The 23602-nt window shown below is 37.8% G+C and overlaps 1 protein-coding gene across 1 annotated transcript in view; it reads left to right on the top strand.

The window, feature by feature from the left end:
- Positions 1-23602, top strand: part of PPP3CA (protein phosphatase 3 catalytic subunit alpha) — a 170755-nt gene that overhangs the window by 136916 nt on the left and 10237 nt on the right. The window contains exons 7-11 of the mRNA XM_056489642.1: positions 1824-1901; positions 3632-3726; positions 11847-11972; positions 14556-14630; positions 22235-22319. Of these exons, the coding sequence (XP_056345617.1) occupies positions 1824-1901; positions 3632-3726; positions 11847-11972; positions 14556-14630; positions 22235-22319 (459 nt within the window). The remainder of the gene's footprint in view (positions 1-1823; positions 1902-3631; positions 3727-11846; positions 11973-14555; positions 14631-22234; positions 22320-23602) is intronic.

Genomic DNA, 23602 nt, shown 5'->3' with positions numbered 1-23602 from the left:
AGGACTTTTTATTTTTACGTGCTTTTTAGGACATGTATTTTTGTGTTGAGGAATATTGTTTGATCTAAAGCAAGCAGATACTAAGGAAATGCTGGATAGCAGATGTAATAGCAAGTGATGTAAAGTTTGCTCCTCCCCAGCCCCTGCTTCAACAAGAAGCTCAAGAAAAATGCCTGCAAGTTACTTTGCTTTTTTCGGAATAAAATATCTAGATAGACTGCTCATGGGTTGTGGTGCTCTGGGTTATAGGGCAGCTGGCACATTGAAGGACTCATGCTATTCACTTGTAAGAAAAGGCAGGCAGATTCTTTCTTTGTAAATTTGCATGGAGTACTATGTGGCATCTCTGCCTTTGTAGGTGTGGGTGCTGTAGAATCAGCCAAATTCTCTAGCAGAAGTCTTATTTTCCACAGATTTATGAAGAACAAGATAATTAAGCAATAAAAAAACCCACCACTTTTGTACTTGAAATGGAAAGAAGAACCTATCATATCTATTTAGGAGCATTTTTTACCACTTCATTGTATTTTCTTTAAAAGCAGTACTTAACACTGGATGAAAAGAATACTATGGAGGAAAAAAAGTGATAGCCTAGACATTTTGAGCAGCTGCACTGATAATGAACATAATCAACTGTCTATCGGATTTTTGTGATAGACCCCAGTTTTCAGAAGTTAATGTAAAAATTTCTAAACAAAATGTACCATAAGTCTACATTTAGTCACAATTAATTATGAAAAGAAATGTATGCAAATCAGTTCTCATTTGCCTGTGGTTTGAATGGCAGCCTGTCAGCATTTGAGATCATTGCAGTTGCCAAAACAATACCCCACGTAATTTGGGAATTGAAATTGTTTTATAATGGAAATCTTTTTGGACAATTCCAAATACCAGACCTGCATCTGAGAATATGTGCTAGGTTGCTCAAGTCTAGAAACAGCAATATAGCATTCTACTGGGTTTGTAGCTTCTAGCTGCAAATGACATTTCAGCTTCCAAACACCCAGGAAGGTGTGTAAGCAAGTAGTATAATTTCTCTTGGATAAACTAAAGAAGATGATACATTAGACTGGGGGAATGGGCTGTGTAAGTTTTCATCTTTTTCATGCATGAAATCAGAAGCTGATGGGGCTGTTAACTGTTTGCAAGTGGGACTCTTAAGGTGGTCCATGAAATTGTGCCTGGGACAGCAGTTTTTCATATAATGTATAGTTGAGATTTTTTAATTTTTTATCTCGCTCAGTATGTTTAGCACAGATGTATTCAGTGAGCATGTTTTTGGGGTTTCAGAAATCACAGGATTTTAAATTGCCAAGGGGAAAGATAATTTGTTTATCGAGAAGATAAAGTTCAGGAAGATAAACATCCCTAGTGTGAACATAGATTTGCCTTTCTTTTTTCTGTCTCTTTCCCTCTCATTCCACTTAACCACCTTATTTTCTGGTGTCCACAAGCAGCCACTGCAGGCAGTAGTCAGTGGGTGAACAAGCTTGTTGTCTCACATGCAACTGTTGTATTAGATTTTGCTTTTTTGGAATACAGTAAATCTTAGAATAATAAAAGAAAGTACCTTTTTTTCTGACAACCCATAGGCTGATTGTTGTTTTGTAATGAATTGCAGTTTCTAGCATTCCTTTCCAAACTGTTATGGGGTGGGATTAAAAAATACACTGCTGGTAGTGTTGTCTCTACTGAAATCTGCCTGCAGAGCAGGTGCTGATTGCATGAATGATGCATGTTTTATGATACATTTTTTGAAAGCTAGAGCTCTGTGTGCTGCTTCTGATAATGCCATAACAGGTGCTATTATTTTTTTTTAACAGTTACCCTGCTGTATGTGAATTCCTACAGCACAATAACTTGTTATCCATACTCCGAGCTCATGAAGCCCAGGACGCTGGGTAAGTGTGTGTGGAGAGGGGGCAATAATAATAATTGTGTATGATGGGCTACCATTCCCAAACAGAGCACAGAAAGGAGGAGCAGATGAGTGAGAGTGAACTGGAAAATATAAGTTGCAACAGCTCTCACTTTTTACTAATGCTACAAATATACACACTGGCATTGCAATGTCTTTTACATTATCATTAGTGAGTTACAAGACTTAATGAATCATTATCTATACCACTTACTTAGCCTTAGTGATTTTAAGTGATATAAAATGACCAAAAATTTTTTTATGCCAGATGATTCCAGACATGGAAAGAAAAACAAATTGATTTCAAAAAAAGGTTTGCAAATGTACACTGATTGCCATGATGCCAGAGAAGTGATTTGGTTCACAAAGGCCAGAACTGCCATCTTTTAGGACTTTCTCAGCCACCTGAAACTTTTGGACCTACTGATTTTATACTTCATTTTTAAAAAATTGTGGAACTCAGTAGGCAGATAATTTTTTTTCTGCAGGAGTATCAGTAATGAATTCAAGAAGTCTAAGGCATTGCATGCATAAACAGTTCAGGTCAAGCATCAAGTGGTGTTGATGGTTTCCCATGAAACTATTGTCATTATAAAGGTAGAAATTTTTGTGCTGCTTAAAAAAATTACTTTAAAAATTCCTCTTATTTGAAATTTACCATACTTGAGAGATATTAATAAAGGATTGGAATCTGAATAAATAGCTTTGCATATCATACATAAATTGTGTTTATTTGGAGGTAGAAAGTTTACCCAACTTGAATGGCAATAAAAGATAAATTAGCAGCATTGTAGGAATAAGGTCAATATTCAAAATGCATATAAAAAGCTATTCTGAATGTTTGAATTGTCATGACTTCAAAATGGTAATTCAATTAAAAGCAAGCTTTTACTATGCTGGAAGTGTCTAGCATGAAATACACGAGGGTAATGAAATTTCATTTTTCTTGTATTTCTTTTCAATAAAGGATGAAAAATAAAATTTTGTGGAAGAGATTGCATTGAAACTACATCAGTTTCAGTGCAATTTTTGTGGATGTTTGGTAAATTCTTAGGTTTCTTGTAGCCAAGGGCTAAAGAGCAGTGTTTGGTGAACTTGTGTCTAAGTACTGTTTGCCAGTTACTTGCACATTTATTGCTTGATTGATTATTTGTTGGTCCAATAAGCCTTTTATTTTTCATGAGGCAGTAAGGTTAGGTAATGAAAACATGAAGACATGAATGAACTGGCTAATAGAGTGGATAAGATGAGACACAGCTCTGAAAGTATCAGATGCCCTGTTTCCCTTCTCACACTTTCCATGTTCCCTGGCCTTGCCATTGCTTCCATGCCTGGAGAGAGGAGGCAGCAGGAGGGAAGGGTCCTGCCCCCAGAAAGGAAGTGCATGTCCCCCATGACCAAGGCACCACAGAGGGAATGTCCTGGGTGCTGAGCAAAGTCTCAACAAAACCCACCTCTGGCTCACTGTGTTTCAGACAGAGACACACCTTCCAAGCATGGGTCGCTGGTCTTGTCAAATGGTTATCATGAGAAAGTCTGCAGGAAATACTTCTTTCCTGTGGCTTTTAAATAGCTCATGTGCATGTTTTTCAGTCTTGGTGTTTGTTAACAGCCAGAGCACTGATGTACTTGGCTTTTTTTGCCCTGTATGTCATCAGTGACAAATATACATTCAACACTAGGTAGTAATTGGTATCTTCTCTTTCCTCTTAGGTATCGTATGTACAGGAAAAGCCAAACAACAGGCTTCCCTTCGCTAATCACAATTTTTTCAGCACCAAACTATCTAGATGTATACAATAACAAAGGTAAGAATTTAATTCCTGTTAATGTACAGTAGACTGTACTACTGTTTACTCAAATATGTTAGTGTCTTTTCATTCCTTTATTTATCAGTTCATGCTCATTTTCTTCCTCTTTTTATTAGTTCAAACCCATTCCACTTATTATATAATACAAACCTAATTAAATTTGTTACAGGCAGATGTATGCCTCTGAACATAACTGTGTAGTTTAATATGCCTTAGGATATTTCTGTATTTTGACTGCAAGTTATTAAGTAAATGTTACAGGGGAAGCAAAACTTAAAACAGCTCTATTAACTAAGAGAAGTATATTAAGAAATGCTCTGGGTGAAATGTTTAGAGCCCAGTATTCCTTATAATTAATTATCTGTTCCTTGCTTCTTTCCAATAAAGTTATTGGAGTTTGTATGTGCAAACTGTCTAGCCAGTTAAACTTTTACAGATCATGAGTGGATAAAGCATATTTTCGATTTTTTAATCCTTGACCACTGAAATGTAGAAAATTAAATACAAATAGCAAAAAAAAAAAAGGTCACTACAGAAGTAAGAGCCACTGGTCACTGTATAAAGGCTCCACTGAGTGCAAGTCTTTGCAGCTTCTCCGAACTTATTCATTTATTGCATTCCCAGAAACCTCTAATGAACTGGAAAAAAGAATCATGTTTCTAAAAATAATGTTTTCTAATAAACCTGTCCTCCTATATCTTGAAATGAGCAGAATTGTTTATTTTCTCCTAGTCCCCTAATGATAAAATTGTGTTCCTCTGTGAACAAAGTAAAATAATTCTTTCTCAATTATATTCTTGAAAGTTGCTCCCTTGCAAAGAGATCAGTTTCTCTTGTGAAGGGATATATTTACTCTGGATGCTTGTTTGCAGAGGAAGCAAGCAGTACTTCTTTTTAAACTTGAAAAAGAAAGCTTCTTCAGGCATCATTTTGTGTTATAAAATTTATAATCCAAAAGCTTTTTTGCCATGAGCTGTATGCAAGGGAAGGAAACAATTCACTGGTAGACAGTGCGGTTTGTACACCTCAGATTTCTCAACATGCCTGCTAACTTGTGGAAGAATTAATATGTTATTCTGCAAAACCGTGCAAGCAGAACTATCAGTAGCTACTTTTGTAAAAATTAATGATGTAGGGGTTCTGCTAGCAGCCTAAGAAGTGCAGGGTGATGTAAGGAATGTGTTCATTTTCTTGCTGTTGGTGGAGAGATGTGTTTACTCTCCTGTTTGGCTGCTTTGGGCCGAAGGCTGAGCGATCACAAGTCTGTACAAAGAAGGTGGTAGAAAGTGTTTTTTCTTAGGCATGGAAACAGTTCTGTGCAATGAAGGCCATGGGTGAATTATATGAAACTTTGTTTTGAAGGCAAATGTTACATGGAAAGCAATGATTTACAGTGTTTAAAAGCTTGAATCTGAAACCACAGAGTTTGGGTGGTAAAGAGAAGAACGTCCCTATTTTCTCCATTTCCAAAGAGAGGGTAATTTCCCTTGTTCCAGGATGCTCCACCATGGCAGGCATGTCTTATACCTGGTGGGAAGCCTATTTTGATGGAAAGCTGTACACTGTGTGCTGAGAGGTGCTGGTTATCTGTGGCCACAGCTGGAGTTGATGGGCAGTGCCAGCAATACCTGCTCAGTGAGCTCAGGAAATCAGCACTGATGCAACATCGACACCCCTGTGCCACTCCTTAATATATAACTTGTTGTAAATTCAGAGGCTGACCTTTAGCAGCTTTGTAATGGATCTCCACTGAGATTATCTGCTTCCTTTTCTCTCATTAGAAGTTTTGACGTATTATTTTATGTGACGATTGTGCTGGCTCTTGGCATTTAAAGTACATCATGCATAGTTTCTCATGCTGCATTGCTCATACATCTTTATCTGGATAGTCTCTGGGTGCTTACTTCCCTCTTCAAGGTAAAAACCCACTCTTATATAGAATGAGTCCAAAACATGGCTATTTTTTGGCTTCCTTGGTTTGCAGCAAATTAGTTTAACTGAGAGCACAGTTTGACTGACTTCAGGAGAAACAGGAAAGTCTTCCCATCCATAGGTGTTGTCAGGGCAGTTGCTTTAGCTGACTGATCGTGCACTGGTGCAGAACCTGATTGATTTTTACAGGTCATCTGGAGGTTTGGTTACTGTCAATCCTTGGAAAAAGAGTTTCTCTGATATTGGGAAGCACCTTCCTGTCTATTATGCATTCTCTGTGTTCCTCTGGTTGTCAGCCAACAATGTCACCCTGAATAAATTCCTGAGAGGTTCCAGCTCTCACTGACCTGAAATGGGTCATTTTTAAATGCAGTATTGTTTAAGAAAAATACATTTTTTTAAAGCTGCAAGAGGCTAGGTATGCTCATTTTCTAGCCCAGATTGATAGTTCTCACACCCATTAAAGCAGATGTAGTTTCTTGAGCTTCTTCATAGCACTTCAGGAGTAGACCTGTTTGCCAGCTTTATCCAAGGGCTCCTTCAGTCCCTGCTGAAGAGCAGCCATGGGATCAGATCTGGGATCACCTGTGTCCTCAAAGAGCAGTAGGGAGACAATGATCTCAGTGCAATAGAAGGTTTGACAGAGCTGGCTGAAGATAAATTACCCAAACAAGCCCATGTTCAGCATACCTGCTGTTAATAATGCTGCCATGGAGCCTCTGCATAGGCTGTCTCACAGTGCTGACCCACCATGGGAACCTCTTGGGGCTTTGTGCTGCTGGCACCAAAGGGAGTTTTCTGTATCCCTTTGGTTCCTGGCTGTTGCCTCATGCAGGCTGCCTGTGTTACTCTTGCACCATGTGGCTGCAGGTCCTGTCACAGCCCCAGGCCACACACACAGAGCTTTGGGTGCCAAAGTGAGGTTTTTCAATTAAGAGGTTCCTGTCAGGGCTTCCCTCTGTAGTTAATGGAAACAGAGAGAGAGGTTTCAGGAGGTGATTCAGAGACTCAGAAACTGCCTTGATATTTGAGAGGCTTGTGTCTTCCTTTTTCCATTATTGTCCTTCTCCATTATTGTTATTAATTCCTTCCATATTCATTACAGTGTAGAGCATTGGCAAAGGGAAGGAATTTTTATATGGTTTTTGGCAACTTCTGAGCTACTGTTCACTGTCTTCATAGCTTTCTCAAACATTTCTGCTTTCATTTATTTTATTAAAAGGCATAAAGATACTTTACTATTATTATTAATACTCATTACAAGAAATACCAGTGCATTGGTGATTCTTCTAAGACTACTGCTCCTGGAGAGAAAGCTTATGCAAGAACATAAATGTTAATTTGATTGTGCTAGTTATCAGTGACTTCAGGGCCTCAAGAGATCATCTGTGCTGATCAAGAAATGCTGAGAAAGTTGTGTAAGTACAGATTTACCCTTGGGTTCCAGAGTGCCCATTACTAGGAGAAATTCTCAATAGCAACAGAATAAGAGGGTGCCAGAAATTACCTTATGGTATGATCTGGCCTTGTGTTGTGTCTAAACTTTCATTCCTGCATTCAATATTTCTTAATGCCTTAATTATGGCATGTTGTAATGCTGTTTGTGCACACCCCCCAAAAAATTAACAAAAAAAAATAAAAATAAATAAAAAAAATCAAGTGAAAGATTCTACAGAAGTTCTGCAGAGGCAGAAAAGTTACTTGTAAACCACTGGTGATACTGGCATTTTCATGTCTGGCTGTCACTTTAGTAAGTGTGTACTTTTTGGCTGAGTGAGCAATTTTAACTTGCTGTTTAAAGACAGACTGTTATCTTTTGAACACTTTTAAAAGGTTAGGTTTTGTAGTGGAGAGAGAACAACAAGAGAATTCAAAGTTACCAAACAAATCCCCAGCATGAAGTTTTTTCCAACGTGCTACAACATACATGTGTTGTTACTGGAAGGAAAAGCAGGAAAAGAAAGTCAGTATGCTGGAGAGTTTGGGATAGTAGAAAAATAAAACATCTGTAAATCAGTATGCCTTTTAATGTATCATAAGTAATATGTCAGTGAAGTGTGTGTAAAGTATCAGCATGAAGTATACCATGGATGCACATGAAGAAGCATACCTGATCCAGATGGATCTAATGAGCAAATTATTTTCACCTGGAAAAAGACAGAGTAGTATACCTGGAAGGCAAGGATGATCTGTGAGAAATATTAGCACTTTGAGGGGAAGAAAAGAGATGTAACCTCTGTTTGCCCTACCAGTTTTCTTTAATGCCTTATCTCTGCTGCTGTGATGAGTTCTTGTCACAGAAACAAAAGCTTTTAAAGAAGAGATGTCAAGGTATCTAGGCCATCTCATTGCTGATGCAGAGAAGTTTGCCAAAAGTGATTTTTGCAGTCTGTTGATAAAATCTTGAATGTGACTCTGCTGTTTCTTTGCAACATGCAGTTGCATATGTAAAATTAAAATCTTCAAAATTGTATAAGGAAAGATGTTTCCACCTACAGTTATCTTTACTTCTGTACTGGATTATTTAGACTATTACCTTGTATAGTAAATAATTTTTCTCCTTTTATAATATTTAAGCTCCTTGAGCATTTTACTCACCCTTATCCCTGACCTGACTTGGGCAGAAAATGCTGTGGTTACTTAGCAACTGTTCTTGAGAAGGCACTGTTCCCAGTTGCACGGTTAATGCTGAAGTTAATTTGGCATTAAATCATAAATTGAAATTCTTTCTTAGGTGTGAAGAATTTGAGGGATTTTTCTCTGATTCATTTTCTAAATGCAGTATGAGTTTTCTGAAAGAAAATTACAAGAAAATTAGTTAAATTGTTTGCTGAAAATAATTTTAGGTTTTTCATCTAAAAATATTCTGGGCTAGTATTTCTACCAAGCTCATTTTTTTCCCTCTGATTATTTTTTTCTGCTGGAAATGTTATCAATTAATTTACACTGAAAAATTATTTGGCAGATTGTGAAGCAGGATATGTAATATCTTTGAGAAATTCTGAACTATCTGTCACACAGATTAATGCTCTTCACTTTGCTTCAGGCCTTGACCTGCCTCCAAATATATAATCTTTTCAAGCACCATTTGGGATGCCAGAGGGTCTGAGACATCCATTCACATCTGACAGGTGTGACACAGTTGTTCCAGGCTCATCTTTAACTGAGGGAGACCAAGGAAGTACAGCACTAGCTGCTGTATCTAACCCTGAAGAGATTAGCAGGACTGTCTCCATTTCTAGCCAAAGGGAGGAGGTTTCTTACCTACACAGTTTTCAACACCCATATTTCCAGCCTTGGGGGTAGCTGTTAAATGCTTCAAACTAAACAGTACAAATGCCCTTTGCCTGCTGTGTTAGCGTTTCATTTCACTCTGATTTTCAGTATCCAGTATCTCAGTTAGCATTGGAAAGAAGTGTAATGTCATTTGGGCTATCTGCACATCTTCACTTTACAAAACATAGCTTCTAAAGCTTACTTAAAACAGCAAGTAGCAAAATTAGGTTAAAATGTGTGTTTGTGTGTGTGTGTGTGTGTTAAGAATAATAAAATAAGATGCTTGCTCTTTTTGGTGATTATACATGATAATGGCTGGTGGCTTGATCTGCTAGCATCTGAGTATATGTTTGGAAAGAAAAGTATTGAGATTGAAGCCTGGAATAATAAGCAAATATTGGAGAGAGTAATGTTTTCCTCTCTTAGAGTTTCATAACCAAAGGAACCCATCCCACTTCTGTCTCCTCCGTCAGCAGCTGTGTGACCTCCACTCTTGTAACCTTCAAAAGCTGCATACTCTTTCAGGGCTGCTGGTTCTCCTCTAGCTTCTTAGGCATCAAGTTAACTTGGACTAAGGAATGAAACCCCCAATCTTTTCTGAGCCAACAGAGAGGAAAAAGAAAGCTATGACCAAAAGAAAGCACGGGCACATAAGCTCAGGGAAACTCCTGCTGTTATCTGAGAAGCATTTTCTACTTGATCCAGAGGAAGTTTTCCTCTTCTGACTACTGAGTAGTAATCAGTGCTGTACAATCATAACAAGAGCTGATTTGCTTCATGTTAAATATCATCTTCATTACTTACCTAATAAAAATATTTTGTGGTCATTGTGCTTGTAAATTACAGATTTTTAAGTTAAAATGGCAAAGATTATTTGTGATACTGGTAACTACCTTATTTTATTTTTTTAAGAGGAGAGTTATTTTAGAAGGCTTCTCTGTTATTACCCTGCTTTATTGTAATTTTGAAGTATTTTGCTGAGGAGATGTACAGGTCATTTAGAGGGGAGAATTTTTTAAAAGAGTATTATTGGAACTTTCTTTTGTAAGGTATTCAGGTATATAAATTAATAAGGTGTTGTGAGAATATTTTTATTGTCATAATCTTAATTTATCTTCATTTCAAAGAAAAAAACCCAATTAAAGCCGTTTTTGTTTAACTTTGTTTTACAACTGTTCGGCATAGGGTTCAGGCTTTTTCAGAGGCCAGTTTTAAAAGTTCCACATAAAAATGATTTTTAATTGAAATTTCACAGAATTTAGAAATAGACTTAATAGATAAATTGAAGAAGTAGTGGGAAAGGGGGACTACCTCAGCTCACTAAGATGATGAATTTGAATTTTTAGTCCTTCTAAATGAATCTTTACAACCATTAAGTGGTCCTTTTTGTGTGGCTTTGACTCATTTTTTCTGTAAAGCCACAAACTATTTATTTTTATTATACAATTGTGTCACTGTAATAGAAGAAGAATGAATTTCGATCTGCTGCATGTAATTTCAGCCAAAAACTGTTGGAAATATTCAGAGCATTGACACTAGTTTTCTCATTTTTGCTAATAGCAGTATTAAGCCATTTTTTTCTTCTACTGAGTAGCAGAATGACTGCCAGTTGTCACAGTGGGATGGGCAAGAGTCAAATGTGGTTTATTTAAATGGAGGGTGTCTGCCTGGCAAAAGTTCACATTATTGCCAGAAAGCTGTTTTCTCTGTCTGTCAGTGAGTAGATTTCAGAAACTCTCAGGTCACTGTGGACTCTGTCATTGACCACAAAATGGAAGACATTTAACATCCTATTAAATATTTGTGAAGCAAAAGCCTGGTGCATAAAAAAAGGTTTCTTCTCTGACTGACACACAGGCAGTGAAAAGAGAGAAATAATCAGAAGATATAATTCATTCAGTCCCTTCAACCATTACTGCATTTCCTACAATGCTGTCTCACATTGCAGTTGTGCAACTTTATTGCTAGCTATTAAGTGATAACCAGTCCCTGGAACTATATTCATCCCTGGGGAGCCAGAAATGGGAAGGCTGGAGGAAAGGGGAAAGCATAGAATGATACACCTTCTTCTTGTGTTGACTGTTTTTGTTGCTTGTGTTGATTAAATATCCTGCATGCAGTCTCCTGTGACTGCAGTGTTTAAAGAGTTTCATGTCTTTAAGTCAGTTTGGTAATCTCAAAATTACCTTTTAGGATTACAATTTCAGATAGGAGCCTAAAGTCCATTAACAAAAGTTAATGCTGAGCTTGGTGCAGTGCTTTAAAAAGTGGGTGTGGCATAAACATCTATATTTCTGCCTGTGAACAGACGTAGTCTGTGTGTTTGTGTGTTGATAAGAATGATGAGAATGTTAAATGGTGCAAGACAAATTGTATTAGTATTGATTCATATTATAGGGAGCACAGTCTTGAATGCCTAGAGTTTGCATAATGTGAGAAGTAAGTGTCATCTCTTTTACAGTACTGTGAATGAAATATGTTGAAAATGTCCATCAGAAGAGCAGTGTTCAGACTCTGAGTCATAAATGCGCTTTTCTGTTATCTCCAAAGCATGGTTGTGAGGAGCTCAGATAACTCTGGGAAATGGGGGGTTCTGAATGCTCTGTTTCATTCCTCACTGGTGGCGGATCCCAGAGCTCACGTTCTTGACTACTCAGGGATATTAATTCACTTAGCAGCCCATCTTAGCAGCAGGAAAGCTGTTGACACTGCTTTCAGACTGAAAATGGATTTCCACTTCAGTGAGGCTTTATCCTGCTGTAACTAGAATTCAGGTGGTGCCACTGATCAAGTGGGAGGAAGCTGGTGAGCAGCTCTGTGGGCTGTGCATGCTGTCAGCGTTGCTGGTCTGATCGCCAGTCACACACATGGCTGATGTCTCTTTTATTTCTTTTCTTTCTCCCTTCTAGCTGCAGTATTGAAATACGAGAACAACGTTATGAATATCAGGCAGTTCAACTGCTCCCCTCATCCATACTGGCTTCCAAACTTCATGGATGTGTTTACCTGGTCCTTGCCATTTGTTGGTGAGAAGGGTATGTATGTAAATCTGTTCTGTTCATAAAAACTGCAGAATTGTTTTTTAGTCACTCTGCGTGTGGCCTCATTTATTTTAAAGGGCAAGAATAATTTGAAGACAGATGTCTTGCTTTTGCAGACACAGTTGTACAAATGGACCTGAGAGGGGCAAGTATTTAATCACACTTCTCATGTTTTTTTATAATTTCCACCCTTTGCCGTTGATGATGCCATTATCTTTCTGCTGTGAAAATAGACTTTATGGCATTGCAGGCCACAGGTGCATTCACTAAACAAAATTCTGATTTTTTTTTTTTTTCCGTTATAAGCTCTTGAACATTCCCTTGGATATTGCTTACTGCTGGATGGGCATCTCAACAGACTTCACTACAAGGGGTTACATCTTTACTCACATTACCTTTATGGGCGGGTTGCTTTTTCATCAGCAAACACAGAAGTGGTGATATTAAGACCCAGTCTGGCTAACTGTTCCTGGAGAGAGTAGAGGGATGCCAGTAGGAAGGAAAACCTGCTCCTCAGCCCCTTCTCTGCACAGGACATATGGTGCCTCATTGCTGGCAAGAAGAGTCTAAAGAACACAAATGATATTTTATTGAAACCTGATGCTCTTGATGGTGCCTAAATTCAGCTTCATGCTATGAATGCAAGCACACAAAAGGCATGAAAACACTTTGGTCTAGCATATTAAATGAATACAGAATACAAACTGCCTAAACCCCAAGTCATTTATTCAGTGCCCAAGATGAAGCTCGCTTTCATCCATCCATTATAGAGTATTGCTGCAACAGCAATTACTGCCAGAGAACTCTAATAAACTCTTAAAAGCTGCTTGGAATAACAGTTCTCTCTTAATAGGCAACTGGAAATAAAGCCAGCTGCGTCTTGTACCTGCAGTCATGACCAGTTTTGTTTTGAGCTACTCTTTTGTTTGAGGAAAGCTGCTGGTGGGATGCCTGAGGTCTCTGTGAACAAAGCAGATAGACAATGTAACAGGGATTAACAAAGAATAGGCAGCTGTTTGCACTAATGGAGACATTACATAATCCTCACTGACTGCGTGTTGCAGACTTTTGTGAGGCAGATAAAACGCTTTCATTTTCTTTGGCTGTAAACTCAGCCAGGCTGTTTTTAGGTTGGGCGTGTTCTCCAGACACGTTGCAGTACTGTAAGATGTTCTGTAAGGTCGCTTTTTCAGAGGCTTCTCATCAGCAGCCTGCTCAGGTGGGGCTGCAGGATGCATGGTCAGAATTGTTGAGGTTCTGAGATTATGGTGTTCCTCATTCTTCATACATCTTGGGGGTATTTTTTTCTCCTTCGTGCCTTCCAGTGGTCACACTTAACAATTTCTTGGAAATTTTAGAATCCAAAGAAGTGAAATCAGTCTTTTCCTTTCTATGCAAAACAATATTCAAGGATGTAAGAGTTGGTGTTCTACACAGCTTGTTATTAATTTCCTTTTTTTTAATATAGATTTTTTCCTTCAAAGGCCAACCAAGGTAGGAAGCTGTTAGCTTCACTGGTTGTTGTTAATGTGGAAAGTCTTTCCACTAATACTGTCAGAGGAAAATGTTAAATCCTTCACTAAAGTAGGAAAAAATCTAGCTTTGCCCCACCTTTCTAATTTTCCAAGCCTTCATAGTAGTCACAGAAGAGGATTTTAATAACTACTTGACTAAAAAAATTTAAAGTTTCAACCTTTGTAGCTTGCACAAGGCTAGACAAGCCTGGTAACACTTTTAATGTTGCTTACTACCTGTAGGTGTAGTGAAGTTTTTCTTAATCTGCTAATTGCTAATTTTACCTCATAACTTTGGCTTTTCTGTTCTCTAAGTTGCATTTCCTTGGTTTTGATTTTTTAGCTGGGATTGTTTTTCACTGTTCTCACTCTGTGTGTGCTCTAGTTAGTGTCTCACAGTTGTCTTTCTGGAAAGAAATGAGACCAGGCTAGGGACAGCCTGTGGCTGACCCTTTCATGCCCAAGTTGCAAAGTAGGCAGGTTGAATATAGTCTGAATTCTCCAATAATGATGTATTTATAGAATATAGAATAGTTCCACATCTAAGGCATGTGCACTATCTGGTGTTTTGTCCTGGAATTCAAGGGACACCAAAGACATCTTACAAAGGTTAATATTTTGTTGAACTGGAAGTATTGTCCAAAACCTGGAAAAATAAATAAATACTCTTATGATCCCTCTTGTTGTTGGAATGGTGTTCACATTCTCTGGCCAGGGAAATCAAATCCTATTGCATTTTAGGAGCAAGAGGAGAAGGGTCAGTTTGTTATCCTAGTTGGGTGAAAGACAAAAAATGTGTTGAGGGAGGAAAAAACAATTATTGCCTACATCACTGACAGTTGAAAAAAGAGAGATTAGTAGATTTTTTTTTAAAGTCTGTTTGTTGTGTTCATTGTATTTGGAAAAATATTTGTGGAAACTTGTATTTTTATTAGCTGCACAGGACACTTTCAGCTTCTATTACTAAAGGTCCTGAATTTTCATTCACACTACTACACCTAGACTTGGCTGACAGACCAGGGAAGCTTAATATTAACATTTTCTCACTTGTTTTCCATTTTAGTGACAGAGATGCTGGTAAACGTGCTGAATATCTGCTCAGATGATGAACTGGGAACAGAGGAAGATGGATTTGATGGTAAGAGCCTCTACCCTGGTTGAGATTGTTTGCCTTGAAATTACTTTAGAAGTTTTTTTACTAACCGTTAAATAATTTTCTGAGTCCCAGTTGAGTTCTATGCACTGAAACTGTTGTGCTAGACTCCAATGGATTTGTTTCCCATATGCTTCAGAAAGAATTAATGGATCTGCCCTGTTCTAAACCTTTTCTTCATCTCAGTCTTCTGGTTAAAAAACCTGCATTTCCCTCCATGAAATCTGGATTGTGTTGTCACAAAGGGGTCAGATGATTTCATGTAAAAGATCACAGGTATTCTCATAGTGAGTTTAATTATGCCATGAAATATTTTTCCTGCAATAAAGAAAGCTTCCTGCAGAGCTCCTTCCCAAAATGTTGGTGCTGCAACTTTGGAAGGCTTCTACATAAGGTATTTCTTTTGATGCACTTGAGTGTCTGAAAGCCTTTAAAGAGCAATAGAATCAATAAAAATAAGCATGTAAACACAGATAGAAAATGTTTGAACTTGACATTTCTTCTAAGAGAGAAGTGGACAGTTCTGTTGTCCTTTGGGTTGAAGTTTATATGATGATTAGTTGCCTTGTACCTGGTCGTTTGACTGTATATGATACTTTGTGTCTTACAACTTGTAGATTCTTAAAAGCCAATTTATTTTTGACACAATTTTCTGTTAGGCTATGCAAGAATAAATAGCATCTCTCCAAAATGTCCCTTCTCTATTGAGAAAAGCTGAAAAAAATCCCATTCATCCCTGACATTCTTACCCTAAATGCTTTCAGTGTTTAAAAAAAAAATCTATGGAAAGTAATAATGGATAATCTATCTAATAAAAAAAAAAATCTATGAAAAGAACAAATACTAAAAAATAATTTTAATAAAGAAGAACTTGGAAAAATCTAGCACTGCTGAATATTTTCAAGATGTTTTTGGGCAGAATGAATGAACAAGGAGAACGGAGAACTTTGAAGTAAGACAAATATTTAATGAAGATGTAATTAATAATTAAGATTCTCTTTCAAAGTATTTATTTTTAATCTTTGGAACAGGAAGCTAGATCATAGGTTTTGCAAAATGTTTCATTTGTGATGGAGAAGACTAGTATGGATGATAGTACTTTGATTTTATTCTGAAAAACCGGACGGAATTCCCTGTTCTGCCTCGGCCACGGAGTGCTGACATGAACAATTATCTTGCAGGACTTGGGACGAAGGCTGAATTACTGAAACTGGTAATCAGTGAAGAGAAGAAAACACCTGTTTGAATATTGTGCCTATTTTTTCTCATGAAATTTAAATAAATCACTACTCTGTAATTAAAGTGTGAAATTGTATGGAGGCATATGCTGAGTAAAAACCGTGTCAAGTTAAATACACCAGCGACAAACCATGTGCTTAAAATCCTTGGTTCATGAAGGCTCTTAAGAGCAGGCTGAAATCCCACTGATTGCAATGCCAAAGCAAAGACTTTATGGGAAAGATTTTTAAATTCATTCAGCCTTGGCCTAGTACTTTCTTTTAAAGTTGTACTGTAAGCTTCCATTGGGCATAGACAGCTAATGCCTATACTCTTCTTCTAAAACTTTGGAGTGTCATCTTTCCCATCTCTAAGTACACGTTCTAAGGAACACGTTTTCAAAAGCAGAATCAGAAATAGGGAGGTGTTAGGGGTCTTGGGGAACAGCAGCCCTCTCCAGCTGTAGGAAGTCTTTATATCTACTGTGTTTTTTGTGAGAAGAGAGTGAACCCCCATCCCACCTCCCTTGGAGTTTTGCCATGGCACTGCTCCAGACTTGGAGTTTGCAGCATTGCAGGTGTCTAAGCAGGGAGACAGACAGGCTGAAATCCTCTGGGCTCGCATGTGCGTGTAGTGCATAACAATATCTAACAGCAGTAAAGTTTCCAGTTGAGGAATAACTAAATCATTCCTACTACTGCAACACTAATACTGTTATCTAATCCTGCTCTCAGATTTTTCTCTGTGAATGATTTCTCTGTGTTAATCGCTGTGGTAAAGAAGATACTAGAAATGCAGTTGTCTTTAGCATGTGTAGCTAAAAACCAAAGTTGGCATATGTTCATGTCTACTTTCCCAGGTAATCAATCACCTTAGAACTGTAAAATGGGCTCTGTGGCACTGGTGCTGCAGCCTGCTGTAGGCTCACACTTCTAACCTGCAGCCCACTGGACATGATAGGCTCATAGGGATTGTACATGTGGAGGAGACTGAAGGATTCAGACACAGAAGTAAATTTGAGGTTGATTTAAGTTTAAATAGAAGCTGATATCTGTAATGATTTCTTAGTGGGTTCTGATTTCTTATCTGTACAGCAAACAAAAATCCTTTCTCTCTTGAATTCCTTCTCTTTTTTTTTTTTTTTTTTTTTTTTTTTTTTTTAATAAGCCTTGCCTTTTGGGGGAGAGAAGTACAAGATGTGTTTCATTTGTGTCCTCAGTGAGATAGACCAGCATGATTACCAGCTCAATCAAAACTATTTCTATAAGGACTGTCTACTGACAGTCTTGTAGTGGCTCAATATTGCCACTGTTGTTCTTCAGTAATTTCTGTCCAGCTTCCTTGGAGGACTAGTCCTGTTTACCTGCTGGCATTTTTTTTAGCAGCATTTCCCATAGAAGGAGATGCCTGATATCTGCAAAACCAGATGCATTTTGTTTTATAAAATGATTCTTAAAAATCATCACTATTTTTAGATCATCAATAGTTTTCAGGGCTCGCTGCTGATTTCCTTTCTCTCCTTGCAGTTTGAACATGCCCTGACCTGGGTTCCCACATGTAGTGAGAATGGTCCATCACTATGGTTTGCACTGATCATTCGTTACCTTCTTTTACACTTTCTTGCCTTTTGTCTTCCCCTCTCATTCCTGTCTTCAAAACAAAGCCCCATCAGTATTGCCTGACTTCACTGCATGGTGTTCTTGTGAGCCCTTTTTAATTTATTATTATTTTTAGTTCTGAGTCATGTATGTTGCATCTAGCCATGAGCAGGATGCTCAACAGCATGTATTCCTTTTTTTTTTCTCCCTGCCCCCTCACCAGTTTTTTTTCCCCCTAAGGACACACATCATGAGGATCTGATCAGTTTGTTGTAGGCAGTTTCTGTGTAAGCTTGCTGTGAAAAAAAGCCTAAATATCGTAATGCCCTTTTATCCCATATGTCCCTACTGGCCTGTATTGGCCTTTTAGTTTTACTCGCTTTAAAAATGAGAGAACATGATAGGTCAAGTTTCCTTATCTCTGATAGTTTCCTCTTGCTGTACTTTCTCTTTCCTGTTTGCTGTGGTGGTTGCAGTATAATCTGATCCAGAAAAAAATATCTTGGGCAAATGTTGGTTCATGTGCTGTATGTTTGTGCATCAAACATATCACTTAGCAACAGGAGCTGCAAATACCTCCACCTAGCCAGCATACAGTCAGAGTTCTGTTTTGTTTTAATTAGCAACATTTCTGGCCTCATGCATTTGATTGAATAAACTAAACTGCTAATTAAAAGGGTACAATAATGCAATAAACAATTTGACACAAATGCTCTGCTTGCTTTGTATGCATCATTATCATGATTTGGCATGAAGACACTCCTAAATTACCTACATTATTTTTTGTATTGCCTTCAACATTGTAGCTCTCAGCCTTTTCACAGAAAAGCCACTGTCAGAACCATAAGCTACAGCATTTATGTCTTCATTGGAAAAGAGTTTGCCAGTGCAGTGCTGTAGTTCCAGCCTAAAGAGAATTCCCAAGTCAAGTGTCTCCTGCCAATCATAACCGGGTTCTGCTGTGAACAGTGGTGTGTGACATTTGCCACATCTCCCCAGTACAGCGAACAGTGCCTGGGGCCAGCTCAGCAGCAACTAACAGAGACTGATAGAGCAAAAGCAAGGGCCTTGTCTTTAGGTCTGCTCCTTACCAGTCCCTTGATACTACTGCCTGATGAGAGTATCTTAGCTTGCCAATAAGTTGGATTTTAGCTGGGAGAGAAATGGAGCAGTTTTCCCAGTGGTTTGTATTTGTTCTTCCTCCAAAGCAGCAAGGCTGGACTGCAGTACATACTTAATTTCTGTGAGTTCATGACAGAGTGGCATTTTTATGTGATCTTTGTATTTAGTATTTGCTCTATGGTTTGGCCATATTTGGGTGTTCCCATGCCCAAAGCATTTTTCCTGTGAGCTGTATTACAGCACATCCGTGTGCTCTGCCTCTGGACAGGCCTAGCAACATGCACTAGATGAGCAGTGCCCCAGAACACGTGCCCTGCTGCAGCTGTGCCTGGGCACCAAGTGCTGCGCTGGTCTTGCCCTCAAACAACTGATCTTTGCACAGTGGTGGCATTTGAATTTGCTCACTGAGAGCTGCTGGAGCTTTGAACAAACACAGGTGTGCAGTGGGTAGCACAGATGCTGGTAGGAGCAGCAGACATGGCTGTGGCAGTAAGCTGCTCTGTAAGATATCAGAGATATCTCAGAGATATGTGAGATATGTAAAGAAATGAGGAATTAGTTTGGCGTCATGCAGGCACACCCCATATGCCCAGGGAGGGGCTGATTTTGAGAAGTGATTGAGCTTTCTCAAAGCAGCAGCAATAATGTAGGAGAAAGTCTGTGTTCCAGAGGTGTAACACCACTGCTGGCCTCCTGCTTGCATGTTGATTTCCTGAAAAACCTACTAACAAGGCTTTAAGCTGAAAAGGACTTTTTGATTGGTTTTTTGGGGGGGTTTTTTGTTTGTTTTTTTGTTTGCTTGTTTGGGTTTTTTTTTCCCCTTTCATTTTCAATCTATTTCTTTCCTTTTGGATGTTCTCTGCTTAATTTATTTCTTTTCTGTTTTTCAGACTTTACTTAAACATTACATTTCCCTTGATGTTGTCAAATGTTCTGTATTATTTTTTGTTTTCATTCTACAAACATCACTGATCTTTTTCTTTCCCCCTCTTTGGAATTCATAAGAAGATCCCATTTATGCACAGAAGAAAGGTATTCAATAAGTTGGAAGGCTTAAGTTTTATTAATTTCCTAATGCTTAACTACATAATATAAATTAGGATACCAGTGAGAGATTTGGGGTTGAGTTTTTTACTCAGCACTGGTTTAAAACTGTTCAATTCTGCATCTCAGAGTATTGTCAGCATGTATAGCCTTTTTTTTTCTTGTTGTGCTTCTTAATTTGAACATTTAAATTGCATTTCATATAAATACTTCATATCGAGTTTGCAGATTGTATTGATACCAATCTGAAATCCAATAGAATTTTTTAAATTACTGAAGTAAGATTCAAAACTTTTATTTTACCCCCCCAAATAATTTTTGCACTTCAATTTTTAACTTGTTTTTAAAGTTTCTTCATTCAAAAAGGGTTTGTTTAGATATTGGAAGATCATTTAAAGATCTTTTCCAGCCTAAATGAGTCTATGATTCTAAGAAAGGAAGGTAAAATCTTGAGAGGATATCAGCAATGTTTGCAAGGGCTAAAATTAACCCTTTTATCTCTAGCCAGTTCTCAGGTTTTGACCCATTTACTTTCACATAGGTGAGTGCTTAAGTGTAGCTTAAATAATTAATAAGGATTTGCAGAAATAGCGAATTTCAAAATACTAAACTAGACACACTTGGAATGTGAATCTAAATTTATGTATAAATAGTTAGGAAATCCACATACTGTGAGGTTAGTGATATTTAGTCAAATCTAACAGAGCAATAAAATATTGTGAATATCAGCTACATTATTTAGAGAATTATGTTAATAAAGCCAGAGAGGATAAATAAAATTATTACTAATATTTAATAAACATATGTCATTTTCACAGATTTGTTACATTAGGAAATTTGGTGGAGACTAAAATCTTTTAAGCATATTTTTTGAGTAACCTTTATATGTATGAATGAGATACAAAATACTCCCTTTGAGCCTATTGTATTTTATGATTAAGGAAGGGGTTTTTTCCTATTCTTATTTTGCATTTAAGTGTAGGACATCGTATTTCACTTCAGTCACAAATTATATTTCCAGTTTTGAGTTCTCAAATATTCTAGCCCTTATTCTTAGTTGCTGTTCAACTTTTTAAATGTCTTTAAAACAGTGTGGACTTGTAATAAACAAATAGGGATTGTGATGCTTAGGGGGAAGAAAGGAAGGCAAATTATGCTTAAGTGTTTTCAGGATAGGAAGGGCTGAAAGCCATGTCTTGTCTGTCTTGAGAGTACAGTTCTGTGAGATCATCGTACTGAGGCAGGAAGGTACTGCCTTCTATTCCTGGAGAACCCAGCTGAATCAGTGCTGTTTTATTTAAATTTTTCATTAAGCTGTTAAAAGAATATTACATTAATGCAGTTACAGCTGAATTACAGCTGTTTCTCCCACTCTTTATTGTCTGAAATTAGACATTTATGCTCAAGTGTTCATATCTTTTTTTTATCTTTATATGTTTTAATATTTGCTTTATATTTTTATCTTTATATGTGGGAGATTTGAAAGCCATCATTCTGAGTATCTTTTAAGGAGAAAGCTAACTTTATTCCACCTAAAACCAGCACACTATTACGTCATATCAGGTGCCACATTTTCCGATATACCATCACCTTTCCTGTTTTTGGTATATACACACAGATATCATTTCCCTTAGTCTTTGGGCTATCCCTAAAAAAATCCATTGAAGTCATTAATTCCATGACCTTGAGCTCCTGTCATAACAGTTTTTCAGGACAGGAAAGATGGTTTGTGTTGGATTGTTGCATGCTGAAGCCAGTTCTGATTCCATCGCCACTTGACCAGTTTCATCAAAGTGTATTCTTCACTAATGTTGTCCTCCTCATTTTTGCCCCTTTCTGCTGATTTAGCTTCCTTGATGGGCTCTACAAAATGGATCAATTTGTTAGGATTTGAGAACAGAAATTTTCATTTTTGCCCTTGAATTCTGGAGTAACAAAGAAGGAAGCGTTACTGTGGTATATGGTGAGGCAGGAGTTGTCAGGCAGCATCCACACAAGTTAAGCTGCCCTTCAGAAACCTTTAGGAGAAATCTTTGTGATGTATGTGGTTATGATTTCAATAATGAAAATGGTTTTCTGAGTGTGACAGAACATTTTCTTGGGGATATGGGGGATCCTTTGTAATAAGTACTGTTTGCTTTTTCCATTCAACTGGTTCTCTCTTGCATGTAGAGATTTTGATGCTGTCCAAGTAACAAGTACACCTCAAACTCAGCCAAACTCTAGTATGTGTTGCACTTTTCTTTTTTTCTTTTTTTTTTTTTTAGGCAGAGTGTTGTTTATAAATTTCAAAGCAATTGTAATTTTGAGCAGGTCATAGCAGTGATTAGAAGGAAGTAGCTCTGTGGAATTCTCTTAGTCACTGCCAGCCAACACAATCCCTATCATCTCATGCTTGTTTCCAGGACTCTGCCCTTAGGTTTTATTATCTTTTAAATAATTTTTAACTAGGAATGAGAAAAACAGTGGTTTTAGTTTTGACTACAAATATGGCTTAGTTTGGCAAACCATAGTATTAATATGATGTTACTTGTATTTAGTGTTGAGAGTATTTAGTGATGAGTTGTTTATAAATCCCTATAACTGTTTTTAATGCCTTTTCCATAGGAGCAACAGCTGCTGCTCGAAAGGAGGTTATAAGGAACAAGATCCGAGCAATAGGAAAAATGGCGAGAGTTTTCTCAGTGTTAAGGTAAGGCTTCATGCTGGTTTAGTTTTTTTTTAGTGTTGAAGGATATCTTTGAATGGTTACTTAGAGCACTCAACTGTTAATCAAACAGCAAATTTACTATTTTAGTATACCGCCCAACTGAGTTCTACTGCAGCCTTTTAGAGATTGTTTTATTTATACAGTGCTGCTATTTATTTTGGCTCTGAATAGTCTTCCTCGGGGCTTTTGCTGAATATCAAACAGATAAACAAAAGACATCAGCAAAATAAATTCCAATTACTGTTTTTAAAGACTTTTACTGACCAGGTGTACTAATTAACTTTTAGCTACTGTGAGGCAAGTGTTACATGTGGGGAAAGGGTATGTTGTACATCACCTCTCATTAAAAAAAAAGTCAGCTGTCACACTTTGTCACCCACAGATGTTGCTACAGCCACGAGTAACGATGACTAAAAATGAAAGCATTAGGGTCATTTACCTAGAAATCCAGGAAATGGTTGTGCAGGCAACGGCAGCTTGTTCCTTTGGGCTGTACTCCCCCAAACACATGAACATGAGTAACTAATTGCTACCCAATGTTTAGAATTCTACATTTGATGTCTCTAAGCAGAAGAGAAAACATGCTGTACTGTGCTGAAGTCTAAATATAGAAAATACAGTTCTCTTTCCCTTTCAGCAAAGCCATTTTTTCCTCAGGAAGCTATGTGTTGGTCTGCTGTAGTCAGTTGATGGCTATTATGCTTAGTGAAAAAATCAAAGGAGTTCTGAAACATTTACTGTTATGATTACATGACTGATGTAAGAAGAATATACTATTTAATTTTGGTGGAAACTGTCCAGCTTGGTTGCTTTGAATGCAGCATGCCAGCAGCAGTGGGCAGGTTCTCTGTAGGGCTTTGCATGGGCACAGCAGCTCTCCCACGCCTATTGCAGCAGCATAGCTTTAAATAGCAAACTTAGGTGGAGGGCTTTGTACCTGGGGTTCCCAAGGTGTTACAAGTGACTTACTGGTGATGCACGATCTACTTCAAAGTGGCACCCATTAAAAAAAACAGAGGTTGGCATCATGACTTGTCCCTGAACAAGGTGGGAGAGCCATCAAATGTTTCCACCTGCTCCTCTCTACCAAGTCTGGCAGAGAGCCTGGAGGTGGCTGCTACCACCTTCATAAAACAGTACAATTATTTTTCTCTAATGATAGTTGAGCAAATAAAGTTTGGGAAACTTGGCTTTCTCCTGTAACCTTGAACCCAGGCTTCTGGATTGACTGTATTCTGTTGTGAACCACCTTTTTAAATAAAGGA

This window comes from Oenanthe melanoleuca, chromosome 4, assembly GCF_029582105.1.
Source record: "Oenanthe melanoleuca isolate GR-GAL-2019-014 chromosome 4, OMel1.0, whole genome shotgun sequence".
NCBI classification, from domain to species: domain Eukaryota; kingdom Metazoa; phylum Chordata; class Aves; order Passeriformes; family Muscicapidae; genus Oenanthe; species Oenanthe melanoleuca.
Note: the sequence above shows the minus strand (reverse complement) of the source record. Positions and strands in the feature narration are given on the sequence as shown.